The 16560-nt window shown below is 52.1% G+C and overlaps 1 protein-coding gene across 2 annotated transcripts in view; it reads left to right on the top strand.

The window, feature by feature from the left end:
* The window catches only part of ITPKB (inositol-trisphosphate 3-kinase B), a 128705-nt gene that overhangs the window by 100544 nt on the left and 11601 nt on the right, over positions 1–16560 (top strand). The window contains exons 7-8 of one of the 2 annotated variants that reach the window (XM_055233555.2): positions 1128–1199; positions 4002–7189. In XM_055233555.2, the coding sequence (XP_055089530.1) occupies positions 1128–1199; positions 4002–4217 (288 nt within the window). In that variant the 3' untranslated portion in view covers positions 4218–7189. Of the gene's footprint in view, positions 1–1127; positions 1200–4001; positions 7190–16560 lie in introns of those variants that run through there. The other variant, XM_063613360.1, reaches the window with a different exon arrangement.

Genomic DNA, 16560 nt, shown 5'->3' with positions numbered 1-16560 from the left:
CATGACAAAGTTCTGTCTTATGTGTTGCTGCTGCAGCGGCTCCGCAGACTGGATAGATGCTCTGCCCACTGGGACCAGAGCACTGACCCTTCCAACTGAGTCAGGGAATAATTGTGCCACTGTGCTCCAAGTGCACGGCTCCCTGGGACAGTCAGAGATCCAGGCACATCTGGGACACAGGCCCTGGAGCCCCTGTGAATGGCACCTTCTGAACAGTCCACAGCAGCTGCAGAGCAAGTAGGGGCGGACCAGGCAGCCCTTTCTCCAAGGAGACTCAGTACCAGCTGGAACTGGGAAATCTTCCTTTTCCAGCTGGGGAGGCTTCCCTTGGCTCCCGGCAAGCTCTGAGGCTGCAGGCAGGGGGAATGCGCCTGACTGTTTCGTAGCCCAAGTCCTCCAATTCCTGAGTCCCCTGCAGGGGAGGATCTCAGCCCCTAAGCAGTGGCCACCATGGAACATGCCTCCTATGCCTGGGGTTTGTTCCTGGTGCTGAACACTCCAGGGGGCTGCTTGGCTGGCCCTGCCAGCTGTCACTGCTTTCTAGCAGGCATTGAGGAACTCTGTGTACCTGTGTATGACGGGCTTCCCAAGGCAGCCTGGGGGTGAGACCAACAGAACTGGCTTCTGGGGAAGATGGGGCACCCCCAAGGCCAGCAAAGCTTGACACGAGTTTATAGGGCTCCATGGAGAGGGCACTGGGAGAGTTATTTGTGGTTCTCTCTCTTACCCTGTGCTTTCAAAAGTCAAAGGTCCTGACATTTATGCTGAGAAAGACGCCATAGCAGCCCTGCTCGCAGGAAGCTGCCTCTAGATGTCCGGCATTCAGGGTGTAAAGCACACTCACGGGAGGAACCACTAGAGGCCGCATGGGTGTTCTGATACTGCCCTTCCTGGCACCGCCTGCTCCTGGAGAAAGGGTGGTGGGAGAAAGGGCGGGAGCGGAGCCCAGCTGCAACCCCTCCTCTAGGCTGCAGTTTCTTCATTTGTAGATAAGGAGATTGGAATAAGTGATCAGGGTGTAAGGTCACTGCCATTTCTACAGTCTGTGACTCTAATGAGCTAAATGGGCTAAAATCCACCCCTTCCCCATGCAGTGTTTAAAAATCTGGTCCTCTTTCTATTCCCAGATCGCCTATCGGGACCGGCTGAAGGCCATTCGAACCACTCTAGAAGTTTCTCCCTTCTTCAAGTGCCACGAGGTAGATACTGGGCTTTTGCCCTCTTGAGCAGAATGCTGTGCGTGCCGACAGGCCTTCTCCTTCTCCTTCCAGAAGCCTGGGGCATCGGGCATTTTCAGGGTGGTGCAGCCAGAGGCAGGCCATCAGGGACCAGCCCCTCGCTGCACAGGGGAGCTGCGTCTTAATGCTCCCTGGGGGTGACCACACGGGCTGTCCTGCCTGAGACCTCTGGCTATTGCCCCCGTTCTCCTCCCTTGTCCTTCCAGCTCCAGAGTCTTGTCCATTCTGGGCAGCGGTGGCAGGACTTCTATCCCACACACCCCGTGGTCTCAGGGCAGAAGCTCTCTGAGCTGCTAGAGTAGCCGGGCACCCCCCGACCACCACCTACATCTTCAGATGAGACCCTGAGGAGGGCAGGCAGGTCTTCAGTTGCCACTCTCGGGCAGGGCTGGAACCTCCCAACTTTGCATACATTGGTTGGCAGGGGCAGCAGGCAGCAGGTGGGGAACTGAGACACCTGAGAGAGGCTCTGGGAGGTGTTGGCAGGTTCCCTGGAGGGGTATGAAGCCCTGACATGGGGAGTCCAGGTCCCCAGCCACATGACACATTCACACACACATTCACACATCCCACACTCATCAATCCTATACCACACACATTCACAGATCACACTTGTAAACCCTACATGCACACACATTCACAGATCACACTCAAATCCTACATGCACACACATTCACAAATCATACATTCACACACATGCAAATCACGATCACATGCATGCACACACATTCATACAACACATTAACACAAGTCATACATATACAAACATACACATGTATTCATATATCCACACACATTTTTGTGTGCACACCCACTCATACACAACATGCATGCCTTTACCAGTCACACACACACACACACACACACAGCTGCAGTCCTGGGGCTGGCTAATCCCATGGGTGGGTGGGTGTGAAGTGGGATCCTGTGGCTCTCTGCAGCTGCGTAGATGGTTCAGGAAAGCAGCCCCTCTCGTAGGGACTCTCTTGTGGAGGCCCTCTTGTGTGGGGTCTTATATGGAGGTGGCCTCAGCCTCAGCCTATGCCCACGGAGAAGGCTGCGGAGCCAGCAGGAGAAACTCATAGGGTCAACCCTGGGGCACCAGCAGGGCGGTGCATCTTTCTGCAAACTACACCACCAGGCCTCCTCAGGCAGATGGTCTACCTTGCTCCTGGATGTCATTCCCTGCGAGGCACCTGGAGAGGATGGCTGTGAGGAGGGGGTGGCACACCCAGAGAGGAGACTCAGGCTTTGCTGTGCCCCTAGCAGGGAGTTCGGTCCTTCTCAGAATGTTCTTTGCTCTCCTCATCCCCCAGACCCTCAGCTCCCCCTGTGGCCTCTCCTTTCCACTTGATGAAGCATCCTCGTGCCACCTGCCAGAGCCCCCTTTGCCCCAGCTGCGTCTCTGGAGGATGGGGGTGCTGCCTGGCTGCCTGACCCCAGGGGCCGAGCCTGGGAGGACTTCAGGCCACAGAGCTCTGTCTCAAAGTCGTTCCCACCCCTCTTCAACACTTCTGCTTTTGTTGCTTGGAAAAGCATTTTGTTCTACATTTTTTGGAGTCTCGCTTAAGGTCTAGAAAGAGGCCAAATCAGCTCGGGTCTGTTGTTTTCCACCTGGGAAGAGGAAGCCCCTTTTTTGGGCTCAGCCTCGCCAGGGGCCCCACCTGCCCTGCACTGCTGGAAGCTGGAATGTCACCTCAGCCCTTTCTGTGCCCCCGGCCTTCCTCTGGCCCCACTGAGGTGATGCAGGGGTATGTGTGGCCATATTTGGGAAAGCACCTCGCTCCCATGCAGAGGCTCTGAGCTCACCTGGGGCGGGGGCAGGCTCTTTGGTGCCCACTGTCCCTGGGCCAGGCTGGGAAGGCCCTATAGGGTCTGTCCACCCTGAATCTGCAGGGGATTGTGCTGCTGGGGTGGGGGTGCTGTGTGCATTTGAAATGGGTTCTTTTCCACCCCTGCCCTGGGAGAGTTTGGACTCTCCTGGGCACCTTCCCTTTCACTCCGATTCCCTCCAGAGTGTTCGGGAGGAGTCAGGTTCTAGGAGGCGGAAGGGCGAGGCCCCAGGTTTGGCTGTGGTCTAGAAAGAGTGGAAAGTTTGCCCAGGTGCAGTGATTCATGCCTGTAATCTCAGCACTTTCCAAGGCTGAGGCAGGAGAATGGCTTGAGCTTAGGAGTTTGGGACCAGCCTGGGTAACATAGTGAAACCCTGTCTCTACAAAAATAAAAAAACAAAAAGTTAGCCGGGCATGGTGGTGCATGCCTGTAGTCCCAACTACTCGGGAGGCTGTGGTGGGAGGATCGCTCGAGCCCAGGAGATCAAGGCTACAGTAAGCTGAGGTTGCACCACTGCACCCCAGCTGGGGGGACAGAGTAAGACCCTGTCAGGAAGGAAGGAAGGGAGGGAGGGAGGGAGGGAGGGAGGGGGGAAGGGCAGGAAGGAAGGAAGGAAGGAAGGAAAAGAAGGAAGGCAGGAAGGAAGGAAGGAAAGAAAGGGAGGGAAGGAGTGGAAAGTGTGCAGGGGGTGAAGGGGTGCCTGCTGCTGCCCACACAGAAGGGTGGTCGTGACCCTGGAACCCAATGCTCTCTACCCAGGCATGGCCATTCTTGGCCGGCTCTGCTGCCTGGCTGAAAATGGGGATTGGAATTGCAGGTGCCGGACTGCCCGGCTTGAGCGAGCCTCCCCGCCCGGTCACCCAGGCCCCAGTCCGCAGTGGGGAGGGCGAGGCCGGGGCTTCAGCTCACCCCTCACCCCCCTGTTCCCCTCAGGTCATTGGCAGCTCCCTCCTCTTCATCCACGACAAGAAGGAACAGGCCAAAGTGTGGATGATCGACTTTGGGAAAACCACACCCCTGCCTGAGGGCCAGACCCTGCAGCATGACGTCCCCTGGCAGGAGGGGAACCGGGAGGATGGCTACCTCTCGGGGCTAAATAACCTCATCGACATCCTGACTGAAATGTCCCAGGACGCCCCACTCGCCTGAGCTGCCCACGCCCTCCCTGGCCCCTGCCTGGGCCTCCTTTCCTCCTCCTGTGCTTCCTTTCTCGTTCCTAACTTTTCCTTCACTTACACCTGACTGACCCTCCCGAACTGCACTACAAGACACTTTGTAGAAGAGGAGATGAGAGTTTCTAGTCATTTTCCTAACTTCAGGGCTTGGAGGTGGTGTTGCACTGCTCTTTGTAGAGAGGGTCACCTACTAGAAGAGAAATGCCCAGTCCGAGAGGTGGGTCAGGTGTAGAGCTGGAGGGGGTCCCTGGCTGCTGAGGGGACCCTACCAGATGAGCCCTGCCTCTGGGAGCCCCCTAGGAAGCGCCAGCCTGGACCGACCACCTGCGGAGGCCTGCTGCCCCCTGGCGGCCAGTGCTGTTAGAGTGCTGCCAAGCACAGCCTTGTTACTGCCAGGGCCTCCTCACCGGAGAGCCCAGGGGGCCGGCCGGGTTCCTAGTGCCTGGCTAGGAGCAGGGCTTTCTGGTAGTTGGGGCACAAAACCATCGGGGAACCACATGTTGACTGTGAGCAAAGTGTCTTCCGATTAGCAGCCTCAGGGATGCCCTGGTGGCCTCTCCAGGGCTGCTCAGGCAAGGCCCCCCACCCATCTGGTATGGAAACCTGCTGGCTCCAGGCCAGACCCAGGAGCCAGGAGAAGGCCGAAGCCAGCTTGGCTGTGTTCTCTGATCTAGGCCTTCCCAGAAGAAGCGAGCAGAAGCTGTGCCATTTGGAATTGCAACCCATGAGTTCAGAAGGCACACTCTGCCATGCTGTGCTCCAAGGGTGCTACCAGGGGAAGATGGGACCTATAGAGGCTCTGGGCCCTGGCCCCAGGGAGGAACACGTTTTTCTTGACCCTCACCTACCTGGTGCTAGTTGGTCAACCCTGCCTGCATACATGGGCTCCTGCCATGGGGCCCAGAGTCCCTTGCAGGTATAGAAATAGGGGAGGAGCTCAGGTCTGCGCCAGGCAGAAAGAAGGCAGGCTTCTGGCTTCCAGAGAGCAGTGGTGGCCTCCTGGCCTCATTTGTTATTGCCTCTGAAATAAGCCTTACTGCCTGGAGGGCTTAGATTCCTGCTTCTCCAGTGTAGTGTGGGTATCTTGCAGGGTATGTGGTGGATGCCAGGCCATGCTCCAGGCACCTCTTCCTGAAGTCTCTGCGTTTGAAGATTCGTGGAGAACCTATTTAAGCCCAATTTTAACTGAAAGCCAGTGAGTCTGTTACGGAAGGGAATGTAAAATTTGCGTGACTTCTTAAGAACAAAACCCCCAGCTCTGTGCCCCAGGCTCCTTGGGGCTTGCCACCCACTCCTTTGCCATTAGAGGTAGAGGAGCTGGGAGAGTCCAGGAGCTAGGGACACAGAGGGAGACTGTGGACCAAGGCGTGTGTGCCTGGAGGAACCACTGCCCACCCCACCACCCCAGGGTCTCTGGGGAACTGTCAATCTGCCCACGGGACATGTACATTTCCCCTTTTGTGCTGGAAGTGTGACAGACACTTGCTGGGGGTGGAGGGTGGGACACATGAGGATGTATAAGTACAGATTTTAAAAAAGGAAATCACTTAAACTTCCTGGCTCCTGTTTAAAACAGTGGTGGGCTCCTGTGTGGGCCGACTTGCTAAAGGTCACACATGCGCCCGGTGGAGCACGAGAGACCTCGTGGCAGCATGTGATCTGGAAGGCAGGCAGGACGGGGGCGTTGGGAGGCAAAGTCAACTCTGGGCCTCTGGAGCTACAGTGACTTTTGGGCTAGAAGGGACCCTGGTCTGTGCTTCAGCCGTTTGCAGGGCAGGGGGCATCATTAATTCAGACTTAAAGATTCTATGACTGGACTGGCCAAAAATTATCCTCATTCCATCTGTGAAAGAAGTTTGCTAAAGCAAATCATGATATGAACGAAAATTACAGGGGACCTGTTTAAGAGAACAAAATGTTCCAAGCACTTTAGGCAGACACCAGCTGTTTGCAAACAATGTGCTAATATGCAAATAATGTGCTTATTAAAGGAGGCCCATGGGGCTTCTTATTGGCAATACTTGGCTGTGGGTTACATTAAATATGTGAAAGTAGTATGAAATAGCATCATTTTAGGGTTATTCTGTTACTTAGGGTTTTTGTTTTCTGTTTTGTTTTTCTTTTTTTGTATTTACCATGCTAGTTCTCTTCCACACCTACTCTGTCTCTCAAGCCATTCTGCCGCCCACTTCCCTGCCATCTGGCCCTTCCCTTTGTCTCAGTGGGATAGATGGATTCTGAAATGGAATCTCCCAGAACCCGTGCCCTGGCAGCCTGGAAGACCGTGCCTGCCCAGCCCTCATTGCCACAGGGACTCCTTGGGTCCTGGCAATGCAGGTGCCAGCAGGCAGGACAAACTCTGTGTACCTGTGCCCAGGTGAACGGGTGCTGGGTCCTCTTGCCCTGTCCTCCGGGGGGCGCCCGGGAGTTCTTGGCATTCAGCACTGCTTAGCATTCTCGGAAGGTTTCCTCAACTGCTTGCTTTTCCCAGGCTTGCCTTTAGTGTCATGTAAGACATTTTTAAGTTATATTTATTTTGTTGGGTTTTAAAATTGCACAGAACACTAAGACCGAAAGGCTGGACTCTTGTTTCTCCTTGAAAACTTTGTCTTTGTTTTGAACTTCCTTTCCCACTTGGTAGAAAGAGCCCAGAAGCAGCCCTGGCCCCATAAGATGGACTCTTTCATCCTTCAGTTGTATTTAGCTTTGAGTTTCTCTGCACCCGTCCAACCCATGTGTATATAACCCAGCCTCTGGCTCTGGGGTGTTCACCTCGTCAGTGCCTTTTGTTCTGGAAGAGAGGACCCCCGCCCCTGCAGAGAGGCTCTCTTCCTGTTCTGCACCCCTCTCCCCATGGGACCTTGGAGAAAACTGAACTGTTACAAACCCCCTGCACAGTGCCTGTCAAACAGATGCAAACCTTCCTGAATAAAGCCTTGGAGACCAGCGCTGTCTGTGATGTGATCCTTCTGGCCCCCAGCCCTGAGACCTGGCTGAGGGGCAGGCTGGGGAGTCAGGAAGCTAGAGGGCCCACATGGGGACTGTTAGGGGAGTGGGTGTCAGATTGGGTAACATTTTAATTTGTAAAGAATATAAACCACTCTCCAAAACGAGTCTTTTCAACCCTCATGAAACTTTGAAATAGTAGCTCAGAGACTAGAACATCAACCAAGAAGCACTGTCCCCAAGTAGCGGGGGTCTCCAGTGCAGCGATCGCTTCTGGGGCCTTACTCTAAGCTAGACTGGGGCTGAACGCGCCCATCGGAGTTCTCGTTTTACCCAGATCAATTCCCTGAACAAAGATTTATAGTCTCTGTTTTACAGATGAGGAAACTGAGGTTTAGATGAAGCAACTTGACCTAAGTGGGGAGCAAGGATTTGAATCTAGAATGTGCCTTGATTGAAAACCAATTTTGTCATCCTCCTAACTGGCGGGGCGGGGGGTGTGGGGAGCCGTGTCTGGAGGGCAGAGAGCTTGTCTTATCTTTGTCCCGGATCCCAGGCTCTAAGCCCCTGACTTGGCACGCGGTAGCAGCCCAGGGAGGGTCTGGAGAACTAGTTCATGGCTGCTTGGCTGGGGCGTCCAGAAAAGACCTTTGGGGGCGAAGCCCCTGCCACACATCTTGATGGTTTCACCATCTGCTACCATGCACTTTCCTTTAGGCCTCTCGCTAGCTCTGGATTGCTGGGGGCTTCATTTGCAGAACTCAGAATTCTTTATTTGGAGGTGGAGGTCCTTCCTTTTTCTCCTTTCTCCTTTCTTGTTTCCTTTCCTCCCTTCCTCCCTCCCTCCCTCCCTTCTTTCTTTTCTTTCTTTTCTTTTTTTCTTTTCTTTCCTTTTCTTTCTCCCTCTGTCTCCCTCCCTCTCTTCCTTTCTTCTTTTTCTCTCCTCCTCCTCTTCCTCCTCCTCCTCCTTCTTCTCTCTCTCTCTTTCTTTCTTTCTTTCTTTTAGCAGTCTTCCTCTGTTTCCCAGGCTGGAGTGCAGTGGCACGATCACGGCTCACTACAGCCTCCAGCCTCCACCTCCTGGGCCCATGTGATCCTCTCATCTCAGCCTCCTCAGTAGCTGGGACCACAGGCATGCACCACCATGCCCAGCTAAATTTTTTGCATTTTTTGTAGAGATGGGGTTTCACCATGTTGCCTAGGCTGGTCTTAAACTCCTGGCCTCAAGCAGTGCTCCTACCTCAGCCTCCCAAAGTGCTGGGATTACAGGTATGAGCCACCCCGCCCAGCTGCATCCTTTCTTTATCATCACTCTGAGAAGTGATAGGCTGTGAGTACAGATGAGGAAAGCCACAGGGCCTTTGCACCTGTTCTCCATAGGCTGGCATGTGGTAACTGCTTCCTTCAGATTTTTGTGCCTTCACTTACATGGTATTGTTGGTGATGCCACAGCAACCAGCTCTGCAGGTGCCAAGCAATGTCCAGCAATGGAGCCCTTTATTGCCTTCAGACGGGTGGGCCATCCAACTGCAGAATTCCGCCCTGCGGTCTATTTTGTAAGGAGACCAGCTGTCCCATATGTGACCTTGCATACCTGGATGGTCAGTCACCAGTTCCTTTCCAGGACCACTGCTGGCACCAATTGCCTTAGCCTGGGCCCCCTAGAAACAGGTCACTGTAGCCACTGCTTGGCAGCAAGTGTGACTGACTCCTTAGTCTCATAGGATGTCTTCAGAGACACTGCATGAACTGCCGTGTCTGGGGACAGTCCTCCTAGGGGAGGCAAGGATAGAAATATCTGTGGCAGCTCCCGCTGGCTCTGTCTCCCAGTGGTCAGTCTTCCCAGAGGGTGTGATTTCTGGGGTGGCACCGTCAGCCTCTCCAGTAACCACGGGGCCCCTGAACCTGTGCACAGATGCCACATCCCCATAGAGTGTCCCTGCGGTGGTGGCAGCATTGGTGATGTGGCTCCAAGACCACAGGCACCATACCGGCCATGGCTGGGTGGCTGCAGTCTGGCACGTTGTGTAAACTAAGTTTGGATGGGACCTTTTCCAGCAAACACCAGCAGGGTAGCATCCATCCAGTCCCCAGCCCCTGCCGGTCCTCTCTGCCCCTTGTATGTCCTCGACTGAGGGCTTCACCCTTTTACTCGATTGGGCAGGAGGCTGGGGTCACATGGGACGACCCCCCAGTCCTATGGGGAGGGGAGAGAAGATGAGAATAAAGGAGCTCCGCGGGGTGCCATGGTAGGTTGACTGGGGAGTGCTCAGTGGTGTTGGTGAGGGTAGGCCGTCTCCATACCAGGGCACACCAAAACAGCACTCCTCGAACCAGTCTGAGAATTGATGATGAGGGGAAGACCCTGGGAGAGGCACTGGGAGATGCCTGCTTCTAAGCAGCTGTGGGCCAGGTCAGGCCTGTGACCTTTCCTCCCCACATCTGCTAGGGCACCACAATCTCTGGGAGGTCTTCACTGACGTCCAGATGGTTGCTTGTGTTAACATGGTAGTTCTTCACCTTTTGGGTCACATATACCTTAGATAATTTAGAGGAAGCTGTAAATCTCTCCAGAACAACTCATATGCATGTACACAAATGATTCTATGCACACAAATGATTCAAATGTAAATTTAGGGACCCACGGACACCCCCCAGCCTCCAAAGTCCATTGGTAAATGCCCAGATGGTGTATGGGCCCTGGTTTGTAATAACCCTGCCCAGTAAGACATCATGGACGAGTGGCCCCTTCGCCTGCTCCCTCTAGTGTGTGACATCTCTGTGCATCAGAGACCTGCCTGGCCCCTGGCCCCCTCTTTTCCACTCCCTTAACCGCCCAGCTTCTGAACAGGTGTCACCTTAGAAATATGGCCCACCTGATTTCCTAAATAGTCTATTGGAAACAGCCATGCCATTAATTTATGTTTGGTCTGTAACTGCTTTAGTACTATAATAGCAGAGTTGAATTGTGTAGTTGTCATGGAGACCGCGCGGCTGCAAAGCCTAAAATATTTACCGTCTGGCCCTATACAGAGAAAGTTTGCCAACTCCTGCCTGAGAATAATGGCAACCAGTAGCAATTAAGGATTGCTTTGTGCCAGGCACCATACCAGGTGATTAAAGCTAAGTAGTTTAATCTTTATAAAAAACTCTATGATCAGCTTCGTCGACCCCATTTTGTAGGTAAGAAAGTAGAGGCACAGAGAGGGTGAGTAACTCATCTAAGATCACACAGCTGGTAGGCAACAGATGCAGGCTTTGAAACAGGGTTCAAAACCTTTCCATGACTCTGCACCGTATTCCTGAGCAGTCCAGGAGGTCTCCACAGCAGCAGGGTTTGCCCCGGCACCAGCACTATTCTGGGATTACTGAGACAGCTGTTGTCAAGCTAAGTCCTGGTTTGGGGACCTGGCCAGGCCCTGTGGAGTATGGACAGCTGAGTTGCAGCAACCCTTGGCTCTAGCCCCCAAGATCAACTGTCAGGACTTGCTCTCCAGCAGGACTGGGGGAGTTGGGGTGGGGTGGGGATAGGGTTTGACTCTGTGTCCCCCCGCCCCCTGTCAAATCTCTAATTGTAATCACTAGATGTCGAGGGAGGGACCTGGTGGGAGGTGATTGGATCATAGGGGTGGTTTCCCCCATGTTGTTCTCATGATAATAAGTGAGTTCCCACAAGACCTGATGTTTTAAAAGTGTTTGGCAGTTCCCCGCCTCACTCTCTCTCTCCTGCCACCATGTAAGACGTGCCTTGCTTCCTCTTTGCCTTCTGCCATGATTGTAAGTTTCCTGAGGCCTCCCCAACCATGCAGAACTGTGAGTCAATGAAACCTTTTTTTCTTCATAAATTACCCAGTCTTAGGTAGTTCTTTATAGCAGTGTGAAAATGTACTAATGCAGGTGGGGACCCTGGGTCTCTCTAAGGAGACACTGTTTGTTCTGGGCTCCCTGTAACCCTTCAGGGGAGCACAACCTAGGTACCCCTCACACCCCAGTCCTCTCTCCTCACAGCAGACTGACTGTGCAGAACCAAGTTTACTCTTTAGCTCACAGGCTGGCTCCCATGCCCTCCCACAGAAACACAGAATATTATCCTAGTTCCCACAAACACCTTGAAACAGTGGACAAGTCATTTTTCTTGCTGTTTTACTGCAGCAGCTGTGGCCTGCTCCTGGCATTTCAAGTGCCATGCATGGGCCTGAGATGACAAATTCAACAAGCAAGTGAGAAAGGGAATGGCAAACCAGGAGTGAGAAGATGGATTTCATGCTTTAGCAAGATGTGAGGGCTTGCAGGGTTTTTTTGAAACAAGAAAATAACGAGTTGATGTAATAATGACAACAATAATACAAGAGAGGGCCAAAGTGCTATCAGACACCTGTCTCAGTCTGTTTGGACTGCCATAAAAACACAGCTTAACTGAAATGTATTTTCTCATAGGTCTGGAGGGTGGGAAGTCCAAGATCAAGGCCAGGCTAGTTCAGTTTCTAAGGAGGGCTCTCTTCCTGGCTTGCAGACATCCACCTTCTCACTACGTCCTCACACTGCAGAGAGCACACTCCCCTGCTTATAAGGCAACTAGCCCTATTGGGTTAGGGCCTCACCTTTATGACCCATTCAACCCTTACCACCTCCTCACAGGCCCTATCTCCAAATACACGAGGGGTTAGGGCTTCAACATTTGAATTTGGGGTAGGGGCGAGCACAAACATTCAGTCGATAACTGCATCTGTTGCTAACTAGCATCCTGGACGGTTTCTAACTTCCAACCTTTACCTTTTCAAACTTGTGAATGAGTAAAGCAGTTTTGGGGGGAAAAAGTGCGATGCTAATTTCTGTGGCTTTCAATGTGGCAACACGTGTTTGGGTTATTTTAAAAATAGCTTCTGCAAATTATGGACAAACAGTATCTTACAGAGCCAGCTTGCTGTCGACAGCAGCCCTGTTTTTATTTCAATGGAAAAAAAAAAGCCCAATTTTAGTCATGCTTTCTGAGAACACGTGCTGGAGTGAGATCAAGACGGCCGCCTACAGAGGCGTCTGAAATAGCCTGGCGCCGCCTGCAGAGGCTGCCCCCTTCTGGACGGTCAGGTGCATTACAAAGTGCCCGGAGAAAAGAAAGACGGGTCAGGAGCTCAGCGACGTCCAATCCTGTATCTCCAGGAACGCCCTGGAGAAGAGAAAGCTCCCTTACTTTCATGGCTTCTCCCAGCCTGGCTACATCTTTGCCCTGGCAGAAAGGCAGTGACCATGGCAATGATGAAGAAATCACCAAAACCAAAGGTTAGGGAGGGCTTCCTGTGTGCTGGGCAGGGTGGTGCCCACTGTACACAGGTTACTTTATTTCATCTGTACAACAGCCAGTTGAGGGGGGTGCTATTAGTGTTATCATAAATACGTGTATAAATTAGGAAACATGCTCAGAGAGTTTGAATAATTTGACCAAGGTTGCACAGCTAGTGAATGTCAGAGCCAGGATTAGAACCCAGATATAGGGCATGGCGTGGCAGTGGTCAGGTTCGCAGGCACATGGCATGCAGTGTGAAGAAGGCCGTGGTGGGGCAAACATGGGGCTCCACGGAGTACAGAGGAGACCTGACCCAGGAGAGGGACAAGAAGGTCATTCAAGGGAGGCTTTGCAGAGGACGTGGCACCAGGAGGTTGGAGGATGGAGCAGAACATGAAAGTCACAGAGACACCTCCAGAGCGTGCTTCATCTGGAGTCACTCCAGGCAGTGGGAGCAGAGGACGCTTGTGGATCTGGGGAAGGGGTCGGGGCTGGATCACGGCCTGGGGAGCCAGGGTGAGGTGCGTGGACTTTCCTGCAGTGACAAGCAGGTGTCCTTGGAGGCTGTCAAGATGGGGCATGATGAGATCACATTTGCATGTGATGGGGTCACTCTGGCTGCCTGTGGCTTAGAAGAAAGGAAGACAATGCGAGGAGAGTCATTAGGAGGAGTTCAGGTGAAGCAGAGGAGAGATGATGGGGTCCTGAAGTGAGGTCAAGGCCATGAGCAGGAGAGATGCCAATGAGGTTGCACAGATGCCGTTCCACTGTGACTGTAACAGGGTGGGCCTGGATGCCCCGAGAATGACTGGTTGGTAGGCCAGAAGCATGGGGATGGCCCTCCCTGAGCTGGGAGCATGGGAGGAGAGGCAGGACTGGAGGGCAGGGGAGCACGGAATGAGTTTAGTTGAGCCACATCTAGTTACAGGTGGCTGTGGGACATCCACATCTGAGGCCAGCTGGACATGTGGGCGTGGAGTTCAGGAGCCAGACCTGGGCAGGAGTCATGGGGATAGCATCAGAGGATTGCTGGGGTGCAGCAGGCAGGCAGACACACACTGCCGCACTCAGTGAGAAATGCAGAATTTAGAAGTGGATGTGCCAGTGAGTCCTGAAGTTTTAGAATTAAAAGAAAAACAGATTATTAACAGAGATTGGTTTGAGTGATGGGATAATGAGTGGTTTTTCTTTTCTTTTCTTTTCTTTTTTTTTGAGACGGAGTTTTGCTCTTGTTGCCCAGGCTGGAGTACAGTGGCACGATCTTGGCTAACTGCAACCTCCGCCTCCCAGGTCCAAGGGATTCTCCTGCCTCAGCCTCCCAAGTAGCTAGGATTACAGGCACCCACCACCACATCTGGCTAATTTTTTGTATTTTTATTAGAGATGGGGTTTCATCATGTTAGTCAGGCTGGTCTTGAACTCCTGACCTCCTGTGGTCCACCCGTCTTGGCCTCCCAAAGGTTTTTCTTTTCTACCTTACAGTTTTTTGCTTACTGAAAAATTTCCCAACAAACGTAATTGGCTTTCATAATCAGAAGTATGTACATGCATAAGGATTTTGTTCTAGTCACTGCTTTGTGACTCAATCATCTGGAATCCTCCTGACAGACATGGGCTCCCCTTCCGTGTCCCCGAGCCCTTCTCTTTTGGCACTTATTCCACACTGTGAGTTGTCATCATCCTGGCATCCCCAGCTGCAGCCTGGGGCCTGGTACATAGTGGCAACTTGGAAAATGTTAGTTGAATGAGGAAAAATAGAACTTAGAGGGCCTACCACAGCCCATGTACTCCAGTGAGCAGGTGAGACCTTGGGACCAACCCCATCCCCCACCACCCAGGATCCATGACAGTGCCCTTGTCAGGATTAGAACAGCACCTGGGCTCGGGCAGGGGCAGTAACTTGCTGTTTATGGAGCTCACAAATTCTTAGTAAAATCTGTTTATAAAAAAACAAATCTAACTATTTGTAAATGCTAAAACTCATGAAATAAGGAGCGATAACGAACAATATATCAACACATACATCAATGAGCTTGTTAAAAAAGCTATGCTACTTTTGTAAGGGACAATTTGGCAATAAGTATTCCATTTTTGTTGTTGTTGCTGTTGTTTTGAGACAGAGTTTCGCTCGTGTTGCCCAGGCTGGAGTGCAGTGGCGCATTCTCGGCTCACTGCAACCTCTGCCTCTCAGGTTCAAGCGATTCTCCTTCCTCAGCCTCCTGAGTAGCTGGGACTACAGGCGCCTGCCACCATGTCCGGCTAATTTTTTTGTATTTTTAGTAGAGACGTGTTTCACCATGTTGGCCAGGCTAGTCTTAAACTCCTGACCTCAGGTGATCCGCCCACCTTGGCCTCCCAAAGTGCCAGGATTATAGGTGTGAGCCACGGCACCCGGCCAGCATTCCGGACTTTTTTGAGCACGTACTCACGGGCCCAGCAAAACATTCCAGGTTTTTATTTGCAGATACCATGGCCCACATGTCAAATGACATTGGTACAAGAATGCTCCTTTCTGGGACAGTAAAAGATTGAAGACAACCTCTGTGTCATTGTGGGGACTGGTTAAATACATACCTCCACCTTGTGCAGCTCTTAAATGAATCACGCAGCTATCGGCACTGAGAAGGGGCACACCCCAGGTTGTATTGTTAACTGGAAAAAGCTAGGTTGGTAACAGTTTGTGATGGCAAGGAATTCTCTAGTAAGGACCCTTGTTTCTGGAAAGGAGACCCATCGGTGGATTGGGGAGGAAGGAGGTGGAATTCCTCCCACCAAACTGGGTCTTTCTGTTACTTTTAGTTTGGTACCAAACCTCTAGGTAATGCCATTATGAAAAAATTAATAGAGTAAGATAAATAGTAGTGAGACAAAATTTATCACAGGCTATAGCCAAAGATGTATAGTAAACCACTGTATATCAGTGGTATGTTTTCCTCTTTCAAACAAAGTTCTGCTCAGAAGGAGTAACCTTTGGGAGGCCAAAGCAGGCCGAAGTGGGAGGATAATTTGAAGCCAGGAGCTCAAGACCAGCCTGGACAAATAGTGAGAGCTCCATCTCTAAAAAAGTTAAAAATATCTGAGCTTAGTGGTGAGCCTGTAGTCCTAGCTACTTGGGAGGCTGAGGTGAGGGGATTGCTTGAGCCTGGGAGGTCGAGGCTGCAGTGAGCCATGATTGTGCCACTGCACCCCAGACTGGGCAACAAAGTGAGACTGTCTCAAAAAAAAAGGAGTAACCTCTCTCATTCTCTAGCAGCAGCACAACTGTTTGTTGTATGTATCTTTTTTTTCTGTCCAGGCTGGAGTGTAGTGGTGCAATCATGGCTCACTGCAGCCTCAACCTCCCAGGCTCAGGCTGTTCTCCAGCCTCAGCCTCACAATAGCTGGTAATACAGGTGCGAGCCACCACGCCCGGCTATTTTTTAAAAATTATTTTATGTTGAGATGGGGGGTGTCACTATGTTACCCAGGCTGGTGTCGAAGTCCTGGCTTCAAGTGATCCTTTCCTCTTAGCCTCTCAAAATGTTGGGATTACAGGTGTCAGCCACCGTGCCCAGCCTGTTTGTTGTATCTTAACTGATTCTCTTGAAAGTTAAGATGGGCTGGGCATGGTGGCTCACGCCTATAATCCCAGCACTTTGGGAGGCCAAGGCAGGTGGATCAGTTGGGCTGTTGCCAACTGGAGTGCGGGTTACCAACTGGAGTGGGGGTTATCAGCCCCACTGATGTCCTCTGTGTGGCTGGGATAGAGCAATAGAGCAGGCAGAGTGGTGCTCGGGTCCACTTGGGGGCTGAGGAGTCTCCAGCCCTGCTCAGGTCTATGAGAAACTCCAGAAGGAAAGAACAGGAGCAAAGATGAGAGTGAGCCAAGTGTCCTGTGGTCTGGATGAGGGGTCACTCTGCGGAGGGTACTGGGTGGACCCTCTGACTTGGATAGATCAGTATGGGCCCAAGGACAGCAGAGACCAGTTCTTTCTTGCAGGAGGCAAGCATTTCCTCCTTTCGTATTTGTAGGAAGAATTTGTGATAAAATGGGGTTAATTATTCTTTAAATGAAGCTGTTAGTTAGAACTAAATATAACAAAAGAAC

Source organism: Symphalangus syndactylus, chromosome 19 (assembly GCF_028878055.3).
Source record: "Symphalangus syndactylus isolate Jambi chromosome 19, NHGRI_mSymSyn1-v2.1_pri, whole genome shotgun sequence".
Classification (NCBI taxonomy): Eukaryota; Metazoa; Chordata; class Mammalia; order Primates; family Hylobatidae; genus Symphalangus; species Symphalangus syndactylus.
The sequence above is the reverse complement of the archived record's forward strand: the minus strand, read 5'-3'. Positions and strand labels throughout refer to the sequence as shown.